This window comes from Chrysemys picta, chromosome 2, assembly GCF_011386835.1.
Source record: "Chrysemys picta bellii isolate R12L10 chromosome 2, ASM1138683v2, whole genome shotgun sequence".
In the NCBI taxonomy this organism is placed as follows: Eukaryota; Metazoa; Chordata; order Testudines; family Emydidae; genus Chrysemys; species Chrysemys picta.
In genome coordinates this window covers 13,664,858-13,685,327 of record NC_088792.1, presented here as the reverse complement: position 1 = coordinate 13,685,327, position 20,470 = coordinate 13,664,858, and the positions used below count along the sequence as shown (strand labels likewise).

The following is a 20,470-nucleotide window of genomic DNA, read 5'->3' as shown; positions in this document are numbered from 1 at the left end:
TAGCGCTGTCTTGCAAGCAGGTTCTATGCTCAATTTTAAGACCAGTCACTTCAACTTTTGAAAATGTTTCTCTGTAAAATTTTAATGGTATGTCATTATAACATGCAAGGCAACCAAGGCCTCTGTTCTTGTGCTCACCCTTGAGGACAGATAGACATGTATGTGTGTATGTATGTATGTTTGCGCTATACCTGCAAATCAGGTTCTTAGATTTATTATAATAATTTATTACAGTACCACTGAGAGGCCCCAAATGAGATCAGAGCATTGTACGTGCATATAATAAAAGAGAGTCTCTGCCCCACAAGCCATGCAGTCAAAATAGACACGACAAAGAAAGCCCACAAAAGCTTATGCTCAAATACATTTGTTAGTCTCTAAGGTGCCACAAGGACTCCTGTTCTTTTTGCGGATACAGACTAACAGGGCTGCTACTCTGAAACCTGTCAAAGAAATATTATCCCTCATTGTACAGATAGGGAAACTGAGGCATAGTGGCATCAATTCGGGGCTTAACTTTAAGTATGTGCTTAAGTGCTGTCCTGAACAGGAACGGACTTAGGGATGAGTGCTTTAAAACTGTCAGGGCTAGAGAGATTAAGCGGTTTGTCCAAGGTCACAGAGGTCGCCAGGGGCTGGGAAATGAACACACACCTTCTGAATCCCATCCACTACCTTGCTCACAAAGCCATGCTTCTTTCTCAAAGGCTTGATCCAGCAATTGAAGTCTCTCTGTGTGTTTGACAGTGCAGTCGCCTTCCGAATGTGGGGCTCAGACCCCCTTGGGTGTAAATGGAGGGCTAGAAACCCCCAAATGTGGGGCTCAACCCTTAGTGTATGTGTGTGGGCTGGGGGGGATCAGACATACATAATATATAGGGGTCAGGGAATGTGTGAGAGGAGCACACGCTCCCAGAATAGAGGACTCTGCAGTGGCATGTTGTGTTGGGAGGCTGGCACAGGCACCCCCAGAATGTGGGACTCAAACCCTGCAGTGTGTGTCTATGGGGAGGGACAGACATGCCTGAGGTCATGTGGCTGAGACCTTGGTGTGTGTATGTGAGGGGGCACAGACATGCCCAGACTGTGGTGATCAGCCCCTGGAGTGTGTGTGTGCCCGCAGTGTGTGTGTGGGGGGCATAGACATCAGGGGCACTGGAACAATTTGTATAGTGAGGGTGCTGAAAGCCACTGAACCAAATGGTAAACCCTGGATATGACGGAAACCACTTCAAGCCAGGGGGTGCAGTAGCATCCCCAGCACCCCTAGTTCCAGCACCCAGGACAGACATCCCCCAAATGTGGGGCTCAGACCTGTTGTATGTCTGGCACAGACACACCAGGCTCAGGGCTCAGAGCCTGGGGGAGGGGGGCGAAGGGGGCACAGACACCATCAGGCTGTGGGGCTAGGACCCCTGGGGGGCAGAGACACCCCTGGGCTCAGATTGTGAGTGGGAGCACAGACACCCTCAAGCTGTGGGGCTCGGATCCCAGGGGAGGGCACAGACTCCCCCAGGCTCTTACCCAGAGAGGGGGCACAGACACCCCAAGCTCGGACACGGGCACAGATACCCCAGGCTCAGATCCTGTGTGTGTGTGGGGGGGCATAAACACCCCAGGCTCAGATTGTGAGGGGGGCACAGATGCCCCCAGGCTCGCATCCTGGTGCGGGGAACAGACATCCCAGGCTCGGATCCTGGAGTGGGGCACAGACAACCCCAGGCTCGGATCTGGGGGGGGGCACAGACACCCCCAGACTCGGACAGGGGCACAGACACCCCAGGCTCAGATCCCAGGGGGGCCATAGACACCCCAGACTCGGATCCCACTGGGGGGGCACAGACACCCCGAGTCTCGGATCCCGGAGGGGGCACAGACACCCCCAGTCTCTTATCCCGAGGGGGGCACACACACCACCAGGCTCGGATCTCGCGGGGGGGCACAGACACCCCCCAGGCTCGGATCCCGGGGGGGGCACAGACACCCCCCAGGCTCGGATCCCGGGGGGGGCACAGACACCCCCCAGGCTCGGATCCCGAGGGGGCACAGACACCCCCCAGGCTCGGATCCCGGAGTGGGGCACAGACACCCCCAGGCTCGGATCCCGGGGGGGACACAGACACCCCCAGGCTCGGATCCCGGGGGGGCACAGACACCCCCAGGCTCGGGTCTCTTTCCTGGGCTCACCCCACGCCGGCCGGCGGGTGCCCCGCAGCGGCCCCTAGCGGCGCCCCGCGGCGCTGCGCGGCGGCAGCCGGTGCCGAATCTGCGGCGCGGCGCGGCGAGCTGGCGGGCCGTGCGGAAAGTGCCGCGCGGCGGCGGGGGCTGTGTGCGCCTGGCGTCCGGGATTTCATCATGCGGCGGGGCGGGCCGAGGCGCGCGCCGCTCCATGCCGCCCCTTAGCGCCCTGCTGCCGCCGCCGCTGCTGCTGCTCTGCCGCCGCCTGCCCGCGCTGCTGCTGCGCCCGCCGGCCGCCCCCCTCCGCTCCGCCCGGCCGCCGGCAGCGCCCCGCGCCCCGCCCCGCCCGGCCAGCGCCGGCATGGACCGACCCGCCGCCGAGGCGCTGCTCGACCCGCTCCGCCAGGCGGTGCGGCTGCAGGTACCGGAGACGGGCCGCCGGGGGTCGGGCTGCGGGATCCCCTGTATTGCTGCTCCCCCTTTACCCTGTGCCGCTGGGTCCCTACAGAGCTGGGCTCTAGAGCATCCCCTATGGAACTGGGTCCGTATGGGGGGGGGGGGTGTCTCCCCTACAGAGCTGGGCTCTAGAGCATCCCCTACGGACCTGGGTCTGTATGGCGGGGTGTCTCCCCTACAGAGCTGGGCTCTATAGCATCCCCTACAGAACTGGGTCCGTATGGGGGGGGTGTCTCCCCTACAGAGCTGGGCTCTATAGCATCCCCTACAGAACTGGGTCCGTATGGGGGGGGTGTCTCCCCTACAGAGCTGGGCTCTAGAGCATCCCCTACAGAACTGGGTCCGTATGGGGGGGGTGTCTCCCCTACAGAGCTGGGTTCTATAGCATCCCCTATGGAACTGGATCTGTATGGGGGGTGTCTCCCCTACAGAGCTGGGCTCTAGAGCATCCCTTATGGACCTGGGTCTGTATGGGGGGGTGTCTCCCCATCAGAGCTGAGCTCTAGAGCATCCCCTATGGACCTGCGTCCGTATGGGGGGGGTGTCTCCCCTACAGAGCTGGGCTCTGTAGCATCCCCTATGGAACTGGGTCCGTATGGGGGGGGTGTTTCCCCTACAGAGCTGGGTTCTGTAGCATCCCCTATGGACCTGGGTCTGTATGGGGGGGTGTCTCCCCTACAGAGCTGAGCTCTAGAGCATCCCCTATGGACCTGCGTCCGTATGGGGGGGGGTGTCTCCCCTACAGAGCTGGGCTCTGTAGCATCCCCTATGGAACTGGGTCCGTATGGGGGGGGTGTTTCCCCTACAGAGCTGGGTTCTGTAGCATCCCCTATGGAACTGGGTCTGTATGGGGGTGTCTCCCCTACAGAGCTGGGTTCTGTAGCATCCCCTATGGAACTGGGTCCGTATGGGGTGTGTGTGTCCTTGGGCTCTATAGCATCCCCCTTCCAATGAGGCCCTTATGTGGGGTGTCTCCTTGGGCTCCATAGTTTCTCCTTTACCTATGAAACTGGGTCTGTATGAGGTGGCGACTCCCCTATAGAATTGGTCTCTCTAGTTTTCTCTGCCCTACGGAACTGTGTCCATATGAGTTAGGTATATAGGGTGTATTTTCCCCCATAGAGCACCATGGTGTCTCTCCCTGTATGTTGGTCTATATAGGCTCACTTCCCACTGTTCAGAGGTGGGTCTATGGGTTGTCTCCCCTTCCATTCCATAGAGCTGGGTCTCTGTGGTGTTCCCCCCTCCCCCCCAATTTAAAGAGCTAGATCTGTATAGGATCTTTGTTGTATATGTGTGTGTCCCCAATGTAACAGTGGGGCTTCATGGTTCCCTTTTAAATAAGAATGCCTTGCTCTATCTCTCCTCCCTTTTATAGCTGGGCATATAGGTGCATACATTTCCTGTAATAAAGCTGGAAGTATATGACTGTGCCCTTCTATCCCTGTTTTCTTTCTCAATTAGAGGGATCTGTGTATTCCCCTCCTCCTTACACAGCTTGATCTCTATCTGTGCACCCTTCTCATCTCTCTCTATTTCTGCATATGCCTCTTACGGCTTGTGGATTCTTCACACCTTTTCATAGCTAGACCTAGAGCTCTATGTGCCTGGGTTGCCTTTCATGCCTTCTTAGCATAGCTAGTTCTATATAGTCTCCCTGTTTAGCCACACACAGGTACATGTATTCCTTATATATTGCTGGATCTGTGTGTGTGTTTGCCCCTTACATATTTCCGTTATGTAAGTGGATCTATTTTTTTTTTAACTTACACCACTACTTCAGTGAGTTTTTGTTATGACTCATTGTACGGCAAACTGAGTGCCTTGGTGGGGAATCTCCGAGTAATTGCAATTATAATCGCTAAACCCAGCTGACTCACTTTCTTCCCATACCAGTAATTCGGGAGTTGCCACCTGCCTTTAAAACAGAAATATATGAATGTCCCTTTCCCCGTGCTCTTGGGGATGGGACAGAAATGTGGGGTGTAAGATAGAGGTTGGGGTGGGGGAGATGAATGATGCAGGTGCAGCCTTCCATGGCGTGACATGCCATGGTAATAATAAAAGGAGGGTGTTTAAGGTGTCTTTGCAATAGAAAAAGATGCTCTCGTCCAATCCAAACGGAGGGTAGATGCAATTTAATTAAACCGGAGGGAGCCTTGACCTAGAGAGAGAGAGAGTGTGTCCCCATTCGGGGACCAAGCCGGTGTTTCTTCCTGCAGCAGTGCCTGATGCAATAGTCTGCTGTGATCCAGGGGTGGGTCCCTCTCTGCTTCACTGTTGTTTGGGACAAAGCTGCAGCAAAATCTGCCACATCAAATAGTGCTGTGTGCTCCTCCTCCTCCGGGCTGGGCTCGTGTCTTTAATTAAATTGTGTCCAGTCAGCAAGTGTAATTGTTGACTTCATTTTTTTTTCTGCCCTGTGTGTCCGAGTCTTTTTCCTTGTCGTACGGAACAAAGAGCCACTGCATACCACTGTTTTGGTGCCGAATGCAAAGCAGTGCCATGAACTCTTTTGAGTCTGCAGTAGTTCCCTGGACCCTTTGTCTTGACTTTCTTTCCTTGCAGATCCCCTAACTCAACAAAGAGGGGTTTGGTTGACTACTTTTTTTTTTTCCTCCTTCAGATCCCTCCCTCTGCCACGTTAGCCTGGAATTGCAGTTCAACCCAGCAGCCTTGGAGTGAAATTTTCACATTTTGATTACACTGGTTAACAGGAAGGAAGCAGTCAAGTGCAGTTGCCAACTTTCTTTATCCACTGTGTTATAGTAGCTGACATGTGAAGTTTATTAGCCCAGCTGGTCACGTTTTTTGTTCCCTCTTTATTTAATTCACTTACTGGCACTTCTCTGCCATTATAAAGTCAGCCCCCCTCTTTCCCCAACCTGAAACATGAAATCCTAGCTTTCCTGTCTCATTGCCTGTGTGCAGTGATTTCACTAGGGCTGAGCATCATGCCGGAGAAACAGATTGTAAACAAAGCTGACAGTGTAGAAAAAATAAACATCAGGTTCACATTTTTTTTAAAATGAAAGAAGAGTAGGTACAGGAAAGATGCTAAACTGGGAGCATTAAACTAGGGAAGTTATTGATTTTTTGCATGTACTTCACATCTGTAGCTGTCTCTATTCTCTTGTTCCTTGCCTCTCAACATTTCTCCCTCAGTAATTCAAGATAAACAATTTTTTTTGGCTAGATAATTCCTTTTTGGGGGATGGAGGGAAAGACTGTTCATTCACTTAAATGCAGGCAAGAAGAAGAATTAAGTTATCTACAGCCACTGCTTACAGTTTATACTGATACAGCTGTGTTGGTCAGGGGTGTGAAAAAAACACACCCCTGATCGACGTAGCTATGCCAACAAACCTCCCTGTGTAGATGCAGCTATTGGCAACAGAAGAGTGCTTCTGTCAACATAGCTAATGTTGTTCAGGGAGATGGTGTTCCTACACTGGCAGAAAAACTCCTTTGGTTGGTGTCAGCAGCATCCCGCTAGGGGACTATGCTAAATAGGCTCTGAAGTGTTGACGTAGTCCCCAAAAGTATTGTAAAGCCATATTATAGAGTATGTAGGGGTTAATAATTCCACATGATTGTTTGCCTGTCACATTTCCTGGGTCTTGGGGGACGGGAAACCTTACCATGTGGGATAGGGAAACCCTTCTAGAACTCTTGCAAGACGATGGTAATTAGTCTGGTTCCAAGGTCCTACTGTGTCTTGCTCTCTCATAAAGTTGTGTTCATTTCCTACATTGCTTTGATAACCTGCTGTCCTGAAAAAAGCATGGGTCTCTTTTCCATGAACATCAGAGAAACTCTAATAACCATAATAGTGCTTGGGCCTATTCAAATAGACTTTTTTTTTAAGGGGGTGTAGTCACACATTGAGATAAAAATAATTGCAATGGGTGGGAAGCAGTTACTTCTGGGGTTCTTTAATGCTATCAAACTCAGCTGATGCTCACTTTCCAATTTCAAAGTGTTCCCCCACCTCCAGTACCTTGGCCAGTTTCCATGTGGTTGTAGAAACGCTCAGGCAGTCTTTAGAGCGGACTGTCCCTCACACCTGCCTTTCAGAATGGAATCCATATCTTAGATTCTCCTGTGTTCTTCCTCAGGGGGAACTGGTAAGAAAGCTGAAAGAAGAGAAGGCTCCCCAGGTGGATGTAGACAGAGCTGTAGCAGAGCTCAAGGCTCGGAAGAAGATCCTAGAAGCCAAGGTGAGTCTGAGAATTAGATCTGTGGTCTAGAGGGTTTTGCATGAGCATACTTGAATTCCTGCAGTCAAGTGGTGGTGTTTTTTTAAATGTATACATTTAAAAGAGGAGGTGGAGCTCGGTGAAAGCTTGCCTGTCTCACCAACAGAAGTTTGTCAATAAAAGATATTACCTCACCCACTTTGTCTCTCTGTTTATGCTAGACTGTCTTGACCAGTAGATGCTGTGTTCCAATCTACTTTTTTAACCTAGGATTCATGTTGTTATATCAGCATGGGACTATGTAATCTCTTACCTTTAATTATAAAATGGTCAGTTCAGTGGCATAGATGGCAAAGCTAGTGATTGACACCACTTGATAACTTCCCTTCCCTTAGTTCCTCCTGTGCGGCTGGCACATCAAGCAGTCCAGTTCCTCCAGTGATTATGGTCGCTGGCTAGTTGTGCTACTTCTTTCCAGGCGATGCCAGCACATTCAATATCCTCTGTCGCTGTCTTCGGACTGTTCTTCCTTGGCTTTCCTTGCTTTCTCTTTTCTTCCTTGCTGTTTGTGCCACAGAGATTCAAGAGCCAGTCACTGTTGTCAGTTTGGATGCCTTCCACTGCTGTGCCCATGACTCCTTCCCAGCCAGTAGAGTTGTTTTATAACTTGCAGTCAACTTAAAAATCACATGTTGTAAACAAATATATTTCTTCCCTACATTGCTGATAAGAGCTTAGATTATGGAAAGGGAAAGAATTTTTAAAATCCAATGTGCATGTCACTATTCTTTGTTTACTTTTTGCATTTGTCAGCTAGCAAAATGAAACCCCTGTAAAGTCACTTTGTACGTTTCACTTTCAGATTCTTTACACAATGTTTGAGTTACAAACCTGGCAGGGGAGATTTTTGTTTAAAAACAATTCTGTTCACTGTAACTTAACACATTTAAAAAAAAAAAAATTTCCAGTTACCATATTTTTTTTCCAAATTGAAGGCCAAATTTAAGTTGTCCATTGGGGGAGGGATAGCTCAGTGTATGAGCATTGGCCTACTAAACCCAGGGTTGTGAGTTCAATCCTTGAGGAGGTCACTTAGGGATCTGGGGCAAAATCAGTACTTGGTCCTGCTAATGAAGGCAGGGGGCTGGACTCGACCTTTCAAGGTCCCTTCCAGTTCTAGGAGATGGGATATCTCCATTAATTAATTTATTTATTTATTTTTAAAATACAGTTCTTTTCTGAAAAGGGGCTCTAAAAATGACGTTGTGGGGTTCCAGGTTTGTCTTGATTTCCAGATCAAATTTGCTCAATATATGAGTAAAAATATATCTTCCCCACATCCCCTTAACCAGCTCTGCAAACTCACCTTGAGATCTAAGAGCAGGTTCTGAGTACTTTCTGGCTTGTATATTACCAGATAAGAAAATCCCCCCTCCCCTTTTTTTTTTTCTCATTAGATACATTTGTGTAACCTTATTGTCTTCAGTGGTGGGTGTACGTAAACAAAGGGCGGAGGCTGCTCTTGTGCGTGGAACTCAGCTAATAATTAGAGCACCAAAATCATATCTAAATAATTCAATTAGTTCTTCAAAGCAGGCCAGAGTGAGAAGCTATTTGTCTCTTAAGTCAGCAGCTATGACTGGAGATGCACAAGGAGGCAATGTGAGTAAGACTGAGTCACTTTTCAGCGTGGAACCACGCTTTAAAACCCACGATTTGCTCATGGCTAGTCTCGGTTACGGTGACTAACTTTTTTAAAATCTGTTCTCTGGTTATGTCTTGTAATCCTGACAGACTTCATTTAGAGAGGCTGTGAGTCAGGTTAGGAGTCTTGGCACCCCTTTCAGCCACTCCTTTTCCATGGGAAAGGCGTGTGTAGGATCTGGTGCAGAGGCTTGTTTGTCAGTTACACAATGTGTGTGGGCTGTATTCATATTTATTCCAGGATGACTTTGCAACACCATCACGTGTCCTTGTCAGCACAAGTGTTGATTATTGTCATTCCTGTTTGGCGAGGCTTCCAGCCATGCATGTTCATCAGTGGCAACTTGAGTGGAACGCAGCAGCGTGGATGCCTGCTGATTTGAGCAACTAGACAGTATCACGCTGGCCCTGTGACTTCCACATTGGCTGCATGTAAAGGGGAGGTGTCGCTCTAAGTGGGCACGGTCGGCTTCCAAACCCTTAACGGTGTAGGGCACATCTGTGTTTGAGAGCTCTGAGAGGATATAGGCCGGGCTCAAATACCAACTTGTTTCCATTTTCTCAAGTCAGTAGATGACTGAGCCCTTACGCAGGGCCCAAAAATGTAGACATCCCCCTTGCAGCTATCACATGCTCCCCTCTCCACTCCTTAAAAAGAGTGAAGCCAAATAGTTACACTCCACTCCTTCCTTGGAGTAACTGCAACATAGCCAGCTTAGCATTGCATCTCTAATAGTGATCCAACACGTATTGGTGGTAGGGCCTGGAATCTCCTATAGTCTCCTATTGTTTTGGGTCTCTCCTGAAGCGCTGACCATTTTTTGCCATTCGATGTCAGGCAATGCCTCTATCATTTCCCTCTTTCCCCCATCTCCTTGTCAGAAACTCATTCCTCCCACTGAGAAGTCCTGGCAGTTTTGAGATGTCTCTAGTCCTTGCAGAGCGTACTTCTCTCCTTCCTCAGTCTGCCAAAACAATAGCTTTACAGTACACTGTCAGCTGTCTTTCTTTAAATTGATATCAGCTCTTTTTTTTTTTAATCGGGCAGATTTACTTATTGGTAGGGCCATACCAAAGTTATGGTCCATTTTGGTCAATTTCATGGTCATAGGATTTTAAAAATAATAAATGTCTTGATTTCAGATATGAAAATCTGAAATTTCACTGTAACTGTAGGGGTCCTGGCCCAAAAGAGGGTGGGTTGCAAGATTATTGAAGGGGGATTGCGGTATTGCCACCCTTCTGCTCTGTGGCTGGTGGCGGCGCTGCCTTCAGAACTGGGCAGCCAGAAAGCAGCGGCTGCTAGCCAGGAGCCCAGTTCTGAAGGCATCACCACCGCCAGCAGCAGCACAGAAGTAAGGATGGCATGGTATGGTATTGCCTCCCTTACTTCTGTGCTGCTGCCTTCAGAGTTGGGCCCTCGGCCAGCAGCCGCCACTCTCTGGCCACCCAGCTCTGAAGGCAGCAGCGCAGAAGTTAGGGTGACATGGTATGGTATTGCCACCCTTACTTCTGCACTGCTGCTCGCAGCGGCACTGCCTTCAGCTCTGGGCGCCTGGCCAGCACTTACCGTTCTCCAGCCACCCAGTTCTGAAGGCAGCGCAGAAGTAAGGGTCACAATATCACAACTCCCTACAATAACCTTGCAAACCCCCCCTCCCCCCTGTGACCTCCTTTTGGGTCTGGACCCCCAGTTTGAGAAACGCTGGTCTTCTCTGTGAAATCTGTATAGTATAGGGTAAAGGTGCACAAAAGATCAGATGCCATGGTCCGTGATGCACTTTTCACGGCCGTGAATTTGGTAGGGCCCTACTTATTGGCCTGAAGTTAATGGGCGCTACAGATGCTTTAGCATTCCTGAAAATCATGCCTCTTTTGTTTATATGCTTAAATGTGGGTTTAGGTACCTAACTGCAAGCACCCAAGTTGTAAAATGTTGGCCATACTTCTTTAAGTTAGTGATATAAGCCAAAGAAGATTCAGAGTAAAAGGTTTTAGTTTAACCTTGACAGAGTACCTTAGTCCACTTTATAGAGTTGTTTTAGAAACAAAAAATTCTGTAAGTCATTTGTCAGAATAGATTCCGTTGCTCTAATGTCTTAATGGGGAAAAAACCACTGTCAATAATGAATGGGGTGGGTGATCAGATATCACAGCAATGGGTGTGGTATAAAAATCTGTGTTAGGTGGGTAGACTGAAATTCCTATACACTTGTTTAATGAAAAGTAGGTGTTCTCTCTGCATATCTTTTGTCATAATGTGTGTTGATAATAGTTATTAAAACTTAATGTGGAAAGTGACATCTAAGGCATATGTTCTGAGTCTAAACTGTTGTTTTTTATTACCGGCATCGTTTTACAGTAATCATGTGGAATACATGCAATTGTATTTGCTCTGTCTGATATTTGAATTCAGATAACGAGGATGGTATAAAACATATTCCCAGTCTTCAGTCAAATGCTACCATTAGACATCTGATACCTATAGCTTATATTATGTTATACAGAAACCCTAAGTGTCTCAGAGGAAGTGTGCTTTAGAAGTAGTCGTTGCTTGTTGTACAGATGCCTAGGAAATTTCTCCTCAACGTATCACAACATGGATGCTCTTCGTAATCCTCGTTATCAAAATCCCAGTAGCATCCAGAACCTCCCAATACTTGTGCAAGTGTTTAAGCTCACAGAGCTCACTTTTCAAACTTGGTGGCTAAATCTGGCATTTGGACGTTCACCTTAGCAGTTAGGCACGTATCTTCCAATTTGAACGTCCCGATCTGGGAGGTGCCTGTGAAGGCTACTTTCGAACAGAGATCATTTTGTTCCATAATGGTGATTGAGGAAGGATTCATTTTACTGCCAGTAACTGGAACCATTGTTTATTTTCACCCTGCCTGTTTTACAGGAGCTGGCTTTACAGCCCAAGGATGACATTGTGGACAGAACGAAAATGGAGGATACTCTGAAGCGGAGGTTTTTCTATGATCAAGCTTTTGCTATTTATGGAGGTACAAGCTTAAACAAATTTAAATTCTAATCACTTTAGGATAGAGTGTCTCTACACGATTATGAAGTGCCATGTTCACCTGACATGTTACGTTGTTGATGATGATGATAATAATTAGGGCTCCGTGTCTGTCATGGAAGTCGCAGAAGTCATGGATTCCATGACTTTCCGCAACTTCCGTGACTTCGGCAGAGGCCAGTGTGATTGATCCCAGGGCCACCCAAGCAGCTGGCTCTGGGGCCAGCCACACTGGCTATTGCTGGAGCGGCTCTGCAGCCCGCTGCTTGAGTGGCCCCACAGCCAGCCACACTGGCTGCTGCTGGAGTGGTCCTGGGGCCAGCCCGTGCAGCGGTCCCTCGGGCGACCGGAGCAGCCACTGCTCCAGCGGTCCCCGGCAGTTGGTTCTACGTCTGGCCCCAGCAGCAGCCCCCTGGGGCGCTCCCTGCTACGGGGCGCCCCCCTCTGCACAGCCCTCCCAAGATTTAGTCAGGGGTCTTTATAGTAAAAGTTATGGATAGGTCATAACGTGAATTTTTGTTTATTGCCCGTGACCTGTCCATGACTTTTACTAAAAATACCCATGAGTAAATTGTAGTCTTAATAATACTATGAAACATCAGTGGGTTTTTGGAAAGTTGGCTTTACCCAGTCTCGAAACTTCTTTCAAGTATGTGTGGGCATGAGTTCCATCTTGTGCTTTCAGAATGCAAATAGGAAGATCAGAGAGGGAATGTATACTGTCCAGGGAGCTAGTGGAAATAGGGTGGCTGGGGATTTTTTTTGAAAGCCAAGTGATTACCTTCTTTCCTAATATCCGTACGTCTTTCTCTGAACTTTCCTGGCCAAGTTAATGTTAACATCATTCAAATACCAGATTCTGCTACTGCTCTCGATCCTGTTACTGCGGTGAAACTCTTGTCAAGGAGTTGCACTGAGCAAGTGGCTAAATATGGCAGTCAAACCTTTTCAGATAACCGGATGTGGTTCTCAACCAGGGGTATGCGTAGGGTATGGAGAAGGGGTACATCAACTCGTCTAGATATTTGCCTAGTTTTACATCAGGCTATATAAAAAGCACTAGCCAAGTCAGTACAAACTAAAATTTCATGCAGACAATGACATGTTTATACTGCTCTATATACTATACGCTGAAATGTAAGTACAATATTTATATTCCAATTGATATATTTTTAATTACACCTCTACCCGATATAACGCTGTCCTTGGGAGCCAAAAAATCTTACCGCGTTATAGGTGAAACCGCGTTATATCAAACTTGCTTTGATCTGCCGGAGTGCGCAGCCACGCCCCCCCCCCCCCCCCCCCCGAGAGCTGCTTTCCCGCGTTCTATCCAAATTTGTGTTATATGGGGTAGAGGTGTATATGGTAAGAATGAGAGAGTCAGCAATTTTTCAGTAATAGTGAGCTGTGACACTTTTGTATTTTTATGTCTGATTTTGTAAGCAAATAGTTTTTTAGTGAGGTGAAACTTGAGGTACTCAAGACAAATCAGACTCCTGCAAGGGGTACAGTAGTTTGGAAAGGTTGAGAGCCACTGCATTAGAATAACGTTGTCTGTCAGGCTGCGTGTCTTTCCTGTGTGACCTCAGATTCCGGAGTAAATTTTCAATGTGGCGTTTACAGGCTGACAGTCTGGGCCTTTCTGCTCTTTTCTTTCATTGTAACATATTTGCTACTTTCCTTTCCTCATTAAGTATAAACTGGTGGGTGTATGTAGGATACGTTCTGTTAAAGTACAGCTTCCCCGCAGAATATACAAGTGTCCAACTTCTCTCTGTATTCAGCTCCCGCCTTCAAATACATTTTCTTCCACATACTCCCCAGGAATAATCCACTGGAGGAGGAAGTGTGGTTTGTATATTTATAGAACAAGTATCTGAATCTGGTTGAGTTTTGGCCACAAGCTGGTCACCCAGTGCATTGTGGGACTGAACTGTATTAACTTTCTCACCTAGGGCCCAATTCTTGTGGGTGCTGAGCACTTCCAGCACTTGGCAGGATCAATCCTTCCCATTGTAAGCTTTTGAAGGCAGACCCCGTTTCACTCTGGTTCCTACGAAGCAGCTCGTACTCAGAGGGTGCCCAATAAATAACCTGGACTGACACCTAAAAATTGAAACATAGTTTGTGGGCTTTGGGTTGTTTTGTTTTGGGTTTTTTGTTTTTTGTTTTTTTAATCAAAACAAAATTGCTGTGTAAGATGGTGTGACCCATATTTTACTTCTCTTGTAGGTGTTAGTGGCCTGTATGACTTTGGGCCTGTTGGATGTGCTTTGAAGAACAACATTATCCAAGCTTGGAGACTGCACTTTATACAGGAGGATCAGATTCTAGAGATAGACTGCACCATGCTCACCCCAGAGCCAGTTCTGAAGTAAATATGGGCCCTTCTCTCTTGCAGTTTGTGTTCGTTTCTGGTAGTGATAGATTTCTTTGCAAGCCCTTGTAAAAATAACCACAGGAATATGAGACTAGGTCACCCAGTTTGCTATCCTGGTACCTTGTAGCGATGCAGAATATCTAGGTGGCTGCACTTAGCTAGGTAGTTAGTGGAAGCTGCTGTTCAAGTAGCTATCTACCAAAGGTTTGTATATGGCCCCCATTATCGTAATAGCTGAGAGCCCCACAATCTGTAATGGGTTTATACTCATAACCCCCCTGTGAGTTAGGGTGGTGCTCATATCCCCATTTTACAGATGGAGGAACTGAAGCACCGAGACTGACTCGCCTAAGGGTCTCGCAGGAAGTCTGTCAGAGCAGGGACTTGAACTCAGATCTCCCAAGTTTTAGACTAGTGCCCTAACCACTGAACATTGCTTCCTCTCCATGTGGAAGCCTGGCAGAAACCACCACTATCCATTAACAGTACAACTGTAGTACTAGTGAATGGTACCAGCCGTGGAGACTGAAGTCCTTTGTTTATCCACAGCACAGGTAGAGCACAGAAAGCAGCAAAGCAATAGGCCTCATACAGCTCCCGAAGTGTGCCTCAACCCTGCCCTGGAGGCAACACCTCGAAGGGTGAGAGTGTAATTCAGTCTCCATACCTCTCCCGTCCCTAGCACCTCTGCTAAAACTGGCAGCCAGGTTGCTTAGTATGCTCATGGCGGTGTGGTGTGGTGTGGATGCTTTCTGGGAATTGGACTGAGACCACTGAGATGGGTCAATGAGCCAGCACTGGATAGTAAAGACTTTCACCTGGTAGCAGCTTGGGTCACACTCAAACCAATGACAGAAGAGTGAGTGTCCCAATGCCACCGCTAGTCACCTGACCCATCGAGTTCCCCACACAAATGCATCCTTATCTTGCTCCAGTAATTATGCAGTAAACAAAAGAGAATGGGCCAGTAAAATAGCACCACAATGTATGAACCTAAAATGGATTCGGGGGGTATCCAGGCTTTCTCAAGGATCCTTATGGCCACAGATGATTTCTAAATGAGGAAACTACTAAATACAGGTCCGTAAACTGAAGCAAGAATGAGCCTGCACTTTGGTTGCTTGGTTTAGAGGAGATCTCTTTAATGTCGGTCTTCATTGTGGGCTCACATGCTACTGTGGTGCTGTCAAGTGACAATATGTGTTTCTAAAGTAGTGTCTTCTGTTCCAGGACCTCTGGCCATGTAGAAAAATTTGCTGACTTCATGGTGAAAGATGTGAAAAATGGGGAGTGTTTTCGGGCTGATCATCTCTTAAAAGGTACATTCTGAGGGCAGGACTGGCTGAGAGATTCCTTGTGCGTGCTTTATGCTCCGTAGGGGAATGCCCTGCTTATGAGGATAGACGAGATGACCTAGTAAATCTCTTGCATATTAATGTCTATGCTTCACTAAGGGAAACAGTCACCCGGCGTAGGTGACCCTTGCAAGCCCTCCACCCCATTTAAACATTGTGTTAAGGTCTGAAGTGATGCACGGGACCTCTGCAGTGGAATGACTTTCACCTAATAGAAATACTGTACAGCAAAGATCTCATTTTTATTTTCTAATAATTCATAGATTGAGCCACAAGGGATCATTGGATCATCTAGTCTGGCTTCCTGCATAACAAGCCTGACCTTCCATCTAACAAATCTAAACAAAGCACATAAAGGCCATGCTTTGGTCTTACTTTTCTTATTGTTCTGGTGTTGCCTGAAACTTGCTTTTTGATCGAATCTCAGGTTAAATTTACTAGAGAGATGGTTGCAGGACAAAGCTGCTGGCCTGGACTTGTTGCGTGGAGGAGGCATTTCAAGGGTACTGTTGAGCGTTTTATGCTCAGAATCCAGCCAGGTTGCAAAATCAGTGTGATTCTTTACATTGATTTGTATTAAACAAGCCATGGAATCCTAGACATTGGAGATGGAGCAGATCTACGTCTTGTCCATCCCCTGGTCAAGTGAAGGATGGGTGCAGTCTAGCTTTAAATGGCTCATGCCAAAGGGCCTTCCATCGTTCCCCTGGTGATATTGTTCTGCATCTAATAGATATTAGTATTAAGAAGTGGTCTCAGAATATTCAACTTAATATTTTCTTTGCCTTTATGTAACATGCTAACCAAGAGTGTGTATGTCCCCTCTATGGCTGATCCACAGAGTAAAGCCACCTGTGTTACTATCTGCTAGTGGACCAAATCGTTTTGTTCAAGTGGTAGAGAGCTATACTTTGGATCTAGAGGTCCTGGGTTCAACTCCCCACTGATCACTTGCCCTGTGGAGGGTCGCTACACTTAATAAGAAAAGAAAAGGCTGTGCAAGCCAATAGCAGTGAATTTGTATGTATGTGCATGAACACACGATAGAAGGAGAAACCTTTCTGAAATGGGAATAGACTTCACCCTCACGCTTCCAGTGCCTTACCCAGACTGGGTTTAAACTAAGGGGCGGGGGAGGAAAGAGTGACACAGGTCCTGTTTGCTAAATATACACAACATTCCCCATCGTCCTCTCTCAACAGGAAACTAGAGAATGTCAGAAATGACAGATTGGAAACACTGGGTCACATTCTTAGCTGGTGTCAATCAGCATAACCCCACTGACTTCAATGGAGCTACAGTGATTCACAGGAGCTGGGAATCTGGCCCATTACGTTTTGTCCAGTGGGAATGCTTTATAATCCTTTTGATTCATGTAGTTTTAGGGTTAGAGTGGTTCAGTGATATTGCTCAAATGTGAACTGATTCCCTACTTCCAATGCTTACAGCTCACTTGCAGAAGCTGATGTCTGACAAGAAATGTACAGCTGAGAAAAAGACAGAAATGGAAAACGTTTTAACACAGGTCAGTGCTTGAACAGAGGATGCTGAAAACTTGATAAATGACATGGCAGAGATGCGGTGCGGTACAAACATCCAAGAGTGGCATCCTGTCCCGTCTCCCTAAGCGAAGAAGCACATGCCGCTTCCCACGTCTGTTGTTAACTTTCCACTGGGCACCGTTTTTTCAAGCGGACATGAAGGCTGTAGCATTAGACGTAAATGTCCAAAACAAGCACATCCCCCTATATGCCCATCAGTCTCCTAAATATACTTAAGATGCTGCTTTCCTTAAAGGAAATGTTCCTTTGGAAAACAGCTCAGAGGGCCCTGTCTGCATCAAGGCCGCTATAGCGTCACTTTGCGACTGGGGGCTGGATTTGTGGACCTTGCTCAGATGTCTGCACCCCATGTGCCCATTACCTCATTGGGCTCACTGTGCCTCTGTGTACAGGAGGCTTTTTGGTTAAGCAGATCCACCACCTATTGCTCTTCAGAGAGAGACTGGTCTCATGCATGCTTCTGCAGCCAGACGGTTGCAGATCTGTCCAGAGAGCATCTCTGTGGCCAGCCTAGTGAGGAGGATTGCACCCCTGTTGAGCCCCCCAACCCCCATTCACACACAAGGCTCAGCCATTTGGGCCGTATGCAAGGGACAAGAATTATATCTCTAAGGTTTGGAGGTAGCTTTTTAAATAATTTTTGTACTGGATCAAAACCTGTGGTGATGTCTCTAGACACTTGGGAATGGTTTCTCTGTATAAGATTCTCAGTGTGTGGTTGCTCTTGTTTCCCATTAGAATGGTTAGTGCTGCAGGCTAACATTCCTGGGCTGCCGTGTGTAGAGATTTGTCTTCATTTAGTTGCTTGTTTTTAATGTTCGTTCGTTCCCATGGCTTTTAGAATAAGTGCTTTCACAGCCGCATGCAGCGCAGATGGGTCTAACGCAGTACTATATCTGGAATCTCAGTGTATTGCATCAGAGAGTCCTGGTCAATAACTCTTCCACAGTACAGTACTGAACTTTGACCCTGTTACATTTGTCCCCTTGTGCTGTCCCCTGCTGTAGATGGTAACTTGATGTAAAGCTGGCAGTGCTCTTACAGTGTTAGACTCTATTAATATAGGAATCTCCCTGTCTGCTCCTAGTTTGGGAGCGCTCTCTGATATGCCAGGGATCATAGAAGTTAGGGATGGACAAGGCCTGTTTGATCACCAAGTCCAGTTCTCAATTATCTCTGCCACTGTGAGGTATGGTTACCTTGATAGAGGACCTATCTAATACTGAACACTACAGGTTAAAGTGTAGTAGTCCAGCAGTTCTTTCAAATCAGTCTGTCTCACAGCTGTCAGGGATCTCCTTCTGCTCTGATTTATAGGAGAGACTGGAGGAGGCAGGGCCCTGTAAGGGTGGCAACATCTCACTCAGGGAAACCTCCAGTTAACAAATTGGTGTTAGAGCTAGTAGGCAGTACGCTTGTGGAACCTCTTTATTGCTGCAGTCAGCTTCTCTGCTGCAGATCTGCTCGGCAGCGCTGTCATGCAAGGTGTGATGCTTGGCATGTGTTGTATCTGGTGCACCAGGTAATTACAGGGTTGTGGAAGGAAGAAGACCTGAAAGGAGGCAAAACATTGCAGAAATTGTAGTTGACTTTCTTCTTCTCCCTCCCAGCAATTCCGTTTTTCTGCCTCCCTCCTGCCCTGGCTGGTTTGATTGGAACTGTTCAGAAGGAGGTTCTCTGCAGGTGGTGGTGCCATCCTAGTGACTCTGTTGCCACTTCATACCCAACCTCAGAGCTTGTACTTCTAAAAAGATTGCAGGGCCTTGAAAGGCTCTGGCCTGCAGCTGAGCCATGGGCCCACAGTTTTTCAAAACATGTTCTTCCATCCCTGCTACAAACCTTAACCCTCACCCCAAATAAAATACAGGGTTCCAGTCCTATAACAATCTCTTCCAGTATGTTCCTGACCTCATGTTTAATAATAGATGGGAAGGGGGCGAACCATCACTGCTTTAACCTTGTCTTGTCATTTTAAAATTACCATCCTTGTGTTTTGTTGCTAGTTGGACAACTACAGTCAGCAAGAGCTCGCCGATCTCTTTGTGAATTACAACGTGAAGTCTCCCGTCACAGGGAACGACCTGTCCCCTCCTGTGTCTTTCAATCTGATGTTCAAGACCTCCATTGGGCCTGGAGGAAACATGCAGGGGTAGGTAGCCGCCTCATGCGGCCCATTTTCTTTTGGCATGTGGCTAAGAGTGACCGTCATTTTCCATTGCCCAGGATGGGAAATGAGATCTATACAAAACTGAAAACAAACCCCATTTCATCTCCTGCGGCCTTCCCTCTGCAATTCGCTCCCGCCCAGTCTGTTCCCCAGGCTGATCTACAGCTGCTATTGCAAAATAGGCTCATGGACTCTTAAGATAAGAAGGACCATCGCAGCTGTAGTCGCCCATGCAGTTCTTGTACACCTGCTCTACTTGAGAGGCCATAGTGGCTGGTGGATGTATGTCATTGTAGGCTGAATTGTGTGGCATGGGGCAGCCAGGCCCTGGACTCCTGTTCCCCATGCAACAGAACATTATTGGTTCCACAGGTGTCAGTGACCTCTCTGGTTAAGCAGGAAGGGGCGTGAAGCTAGTCTGTCGTAATGGTAGTTGCGTAGCAAAGGTAGCCGTCATGTGTGGTCTGTGGCCGCCATCTTGGTTGATGCACCAAAGATTGACCTGGGGACAAGCGTGGGCTGCTATGGCTTGAGCTAAAGAGCCAGGCTCTCTGTAACAGACTCCTCCTCTGTGGACTAGCACAGAGCGGGACCTGGAACACCCACTCACCCGTGGGCTATGTAGGCATTAGCACCGGAAGCCTTAAATGAGCTTAGAAAAAGATGAGGCCATGGCTAATCTGTGTGTGTAATTACCCTGGGAGGGTTCTATAAGGGCAGCATTGCTGGACTTGCTTCACCTCCATATGTGCTAGTATTGGAGGGGTACAGAGAGGATAAGCACGGCCCCTGAATTTATAAGAAGAGAGCTGCAATCAGAAAGGTGAGTGGACCATCCCCTGCTCTCCTTGAACCCTAGATGCAGCACCTGAGTCAGCCTTTGCTGCTCTAAAGAAAACAAGTCTTGATGCTTGCTTATAATCTGTGGTTTCCTGTTGAACTCCACATTGCTGCTGCTGCTGAGAACGACCGAGCATGTTGCCTTGATGTTTGGTGCCTGGAATTAGAGACCTGAGATCAAACGAGGCCGCCTCATTTTTGCATCAAAACAAAGTTTGCCTTGCTTCCCCCTCCATTCACCCACCTATGTCTTGGTTTTTTTTTTTTTCCAGTTATCTAAGGCCAGAAACTGCACAGGGAATTTTCCTCAACTTCAAACGCCTTTTGGAATTTAACCAAGGCAAACTGCCTTTCGCTGCTGCCCAGATTGGAAATTCCTTCAGAAACGAGATCTCACCCCGTTCTGGCCTCATCCGAGTCAGGTACTGCAAACCTTCTCCCCCACCAGAACATCTGGCAGGTGATCAGCTGCCTCTGGGGAAATCAAAGCTCCCTCTGGCCTGAGTGTCTTTTTCACTGATTTCCTGTCCACCCTGCTCTTTGGGAGAATGTCTTGTGCCTTGTAAAAGGCTCTGAGTAGCTGCATAATAAATGCCTTAAAGTA

The 20,470-nt window shown here is 47.7% G+C and overlaps 1 protein-coding gene across 2 annotated transcripts in view; it reads left to right on the top strand.

Annotated features, from left to right (window-relative positions):
• The first annotated feature begins 2,335 nt into the window (after nt 1-2,335).
• GARS1 (glycyl-tRNA synthetase 1) overlaps nt 2,336-20,470 on the top strand; it is a 38,671-nt gene continuing 20,536 nt past the window's right edge. For both annotated transcript variants that reach the window (XM_065582679.1, XM_065582678.1), the window contains exons 1-8: nt 2,336-2,599; nt 6,753-6,854; nt 11,440-11,542; nt 13,795-13,936; nt 15,173-15,261; nt 16,746-16,822; nt 18,863-19,008; nt 20,139-20,288. In XM_065582679.1, the coding sequence (XP_065438751.1) occupies nt 2,390-2,599; nt 6,753-6,854; nt 11,440-11,542; nt 13,795-13,936; nt 15,173-15,261; nt 16,746-16,822; nt 18,863-19,008; nt 20,139-20,288 (1,019 nt within the window). In that variant the 5' untranslated portion in view covers nt 2,336-2,389. The remainder of the gene's footprint in view (nt 2,600-6,752; nt 6,855-11,439; nt 11,543-13,794; nt 13,937-15,172; nt 15,262-16,745; nt 16,823-18,862; nt 19,009-20,138; nt 20,289-20,470) is intronic.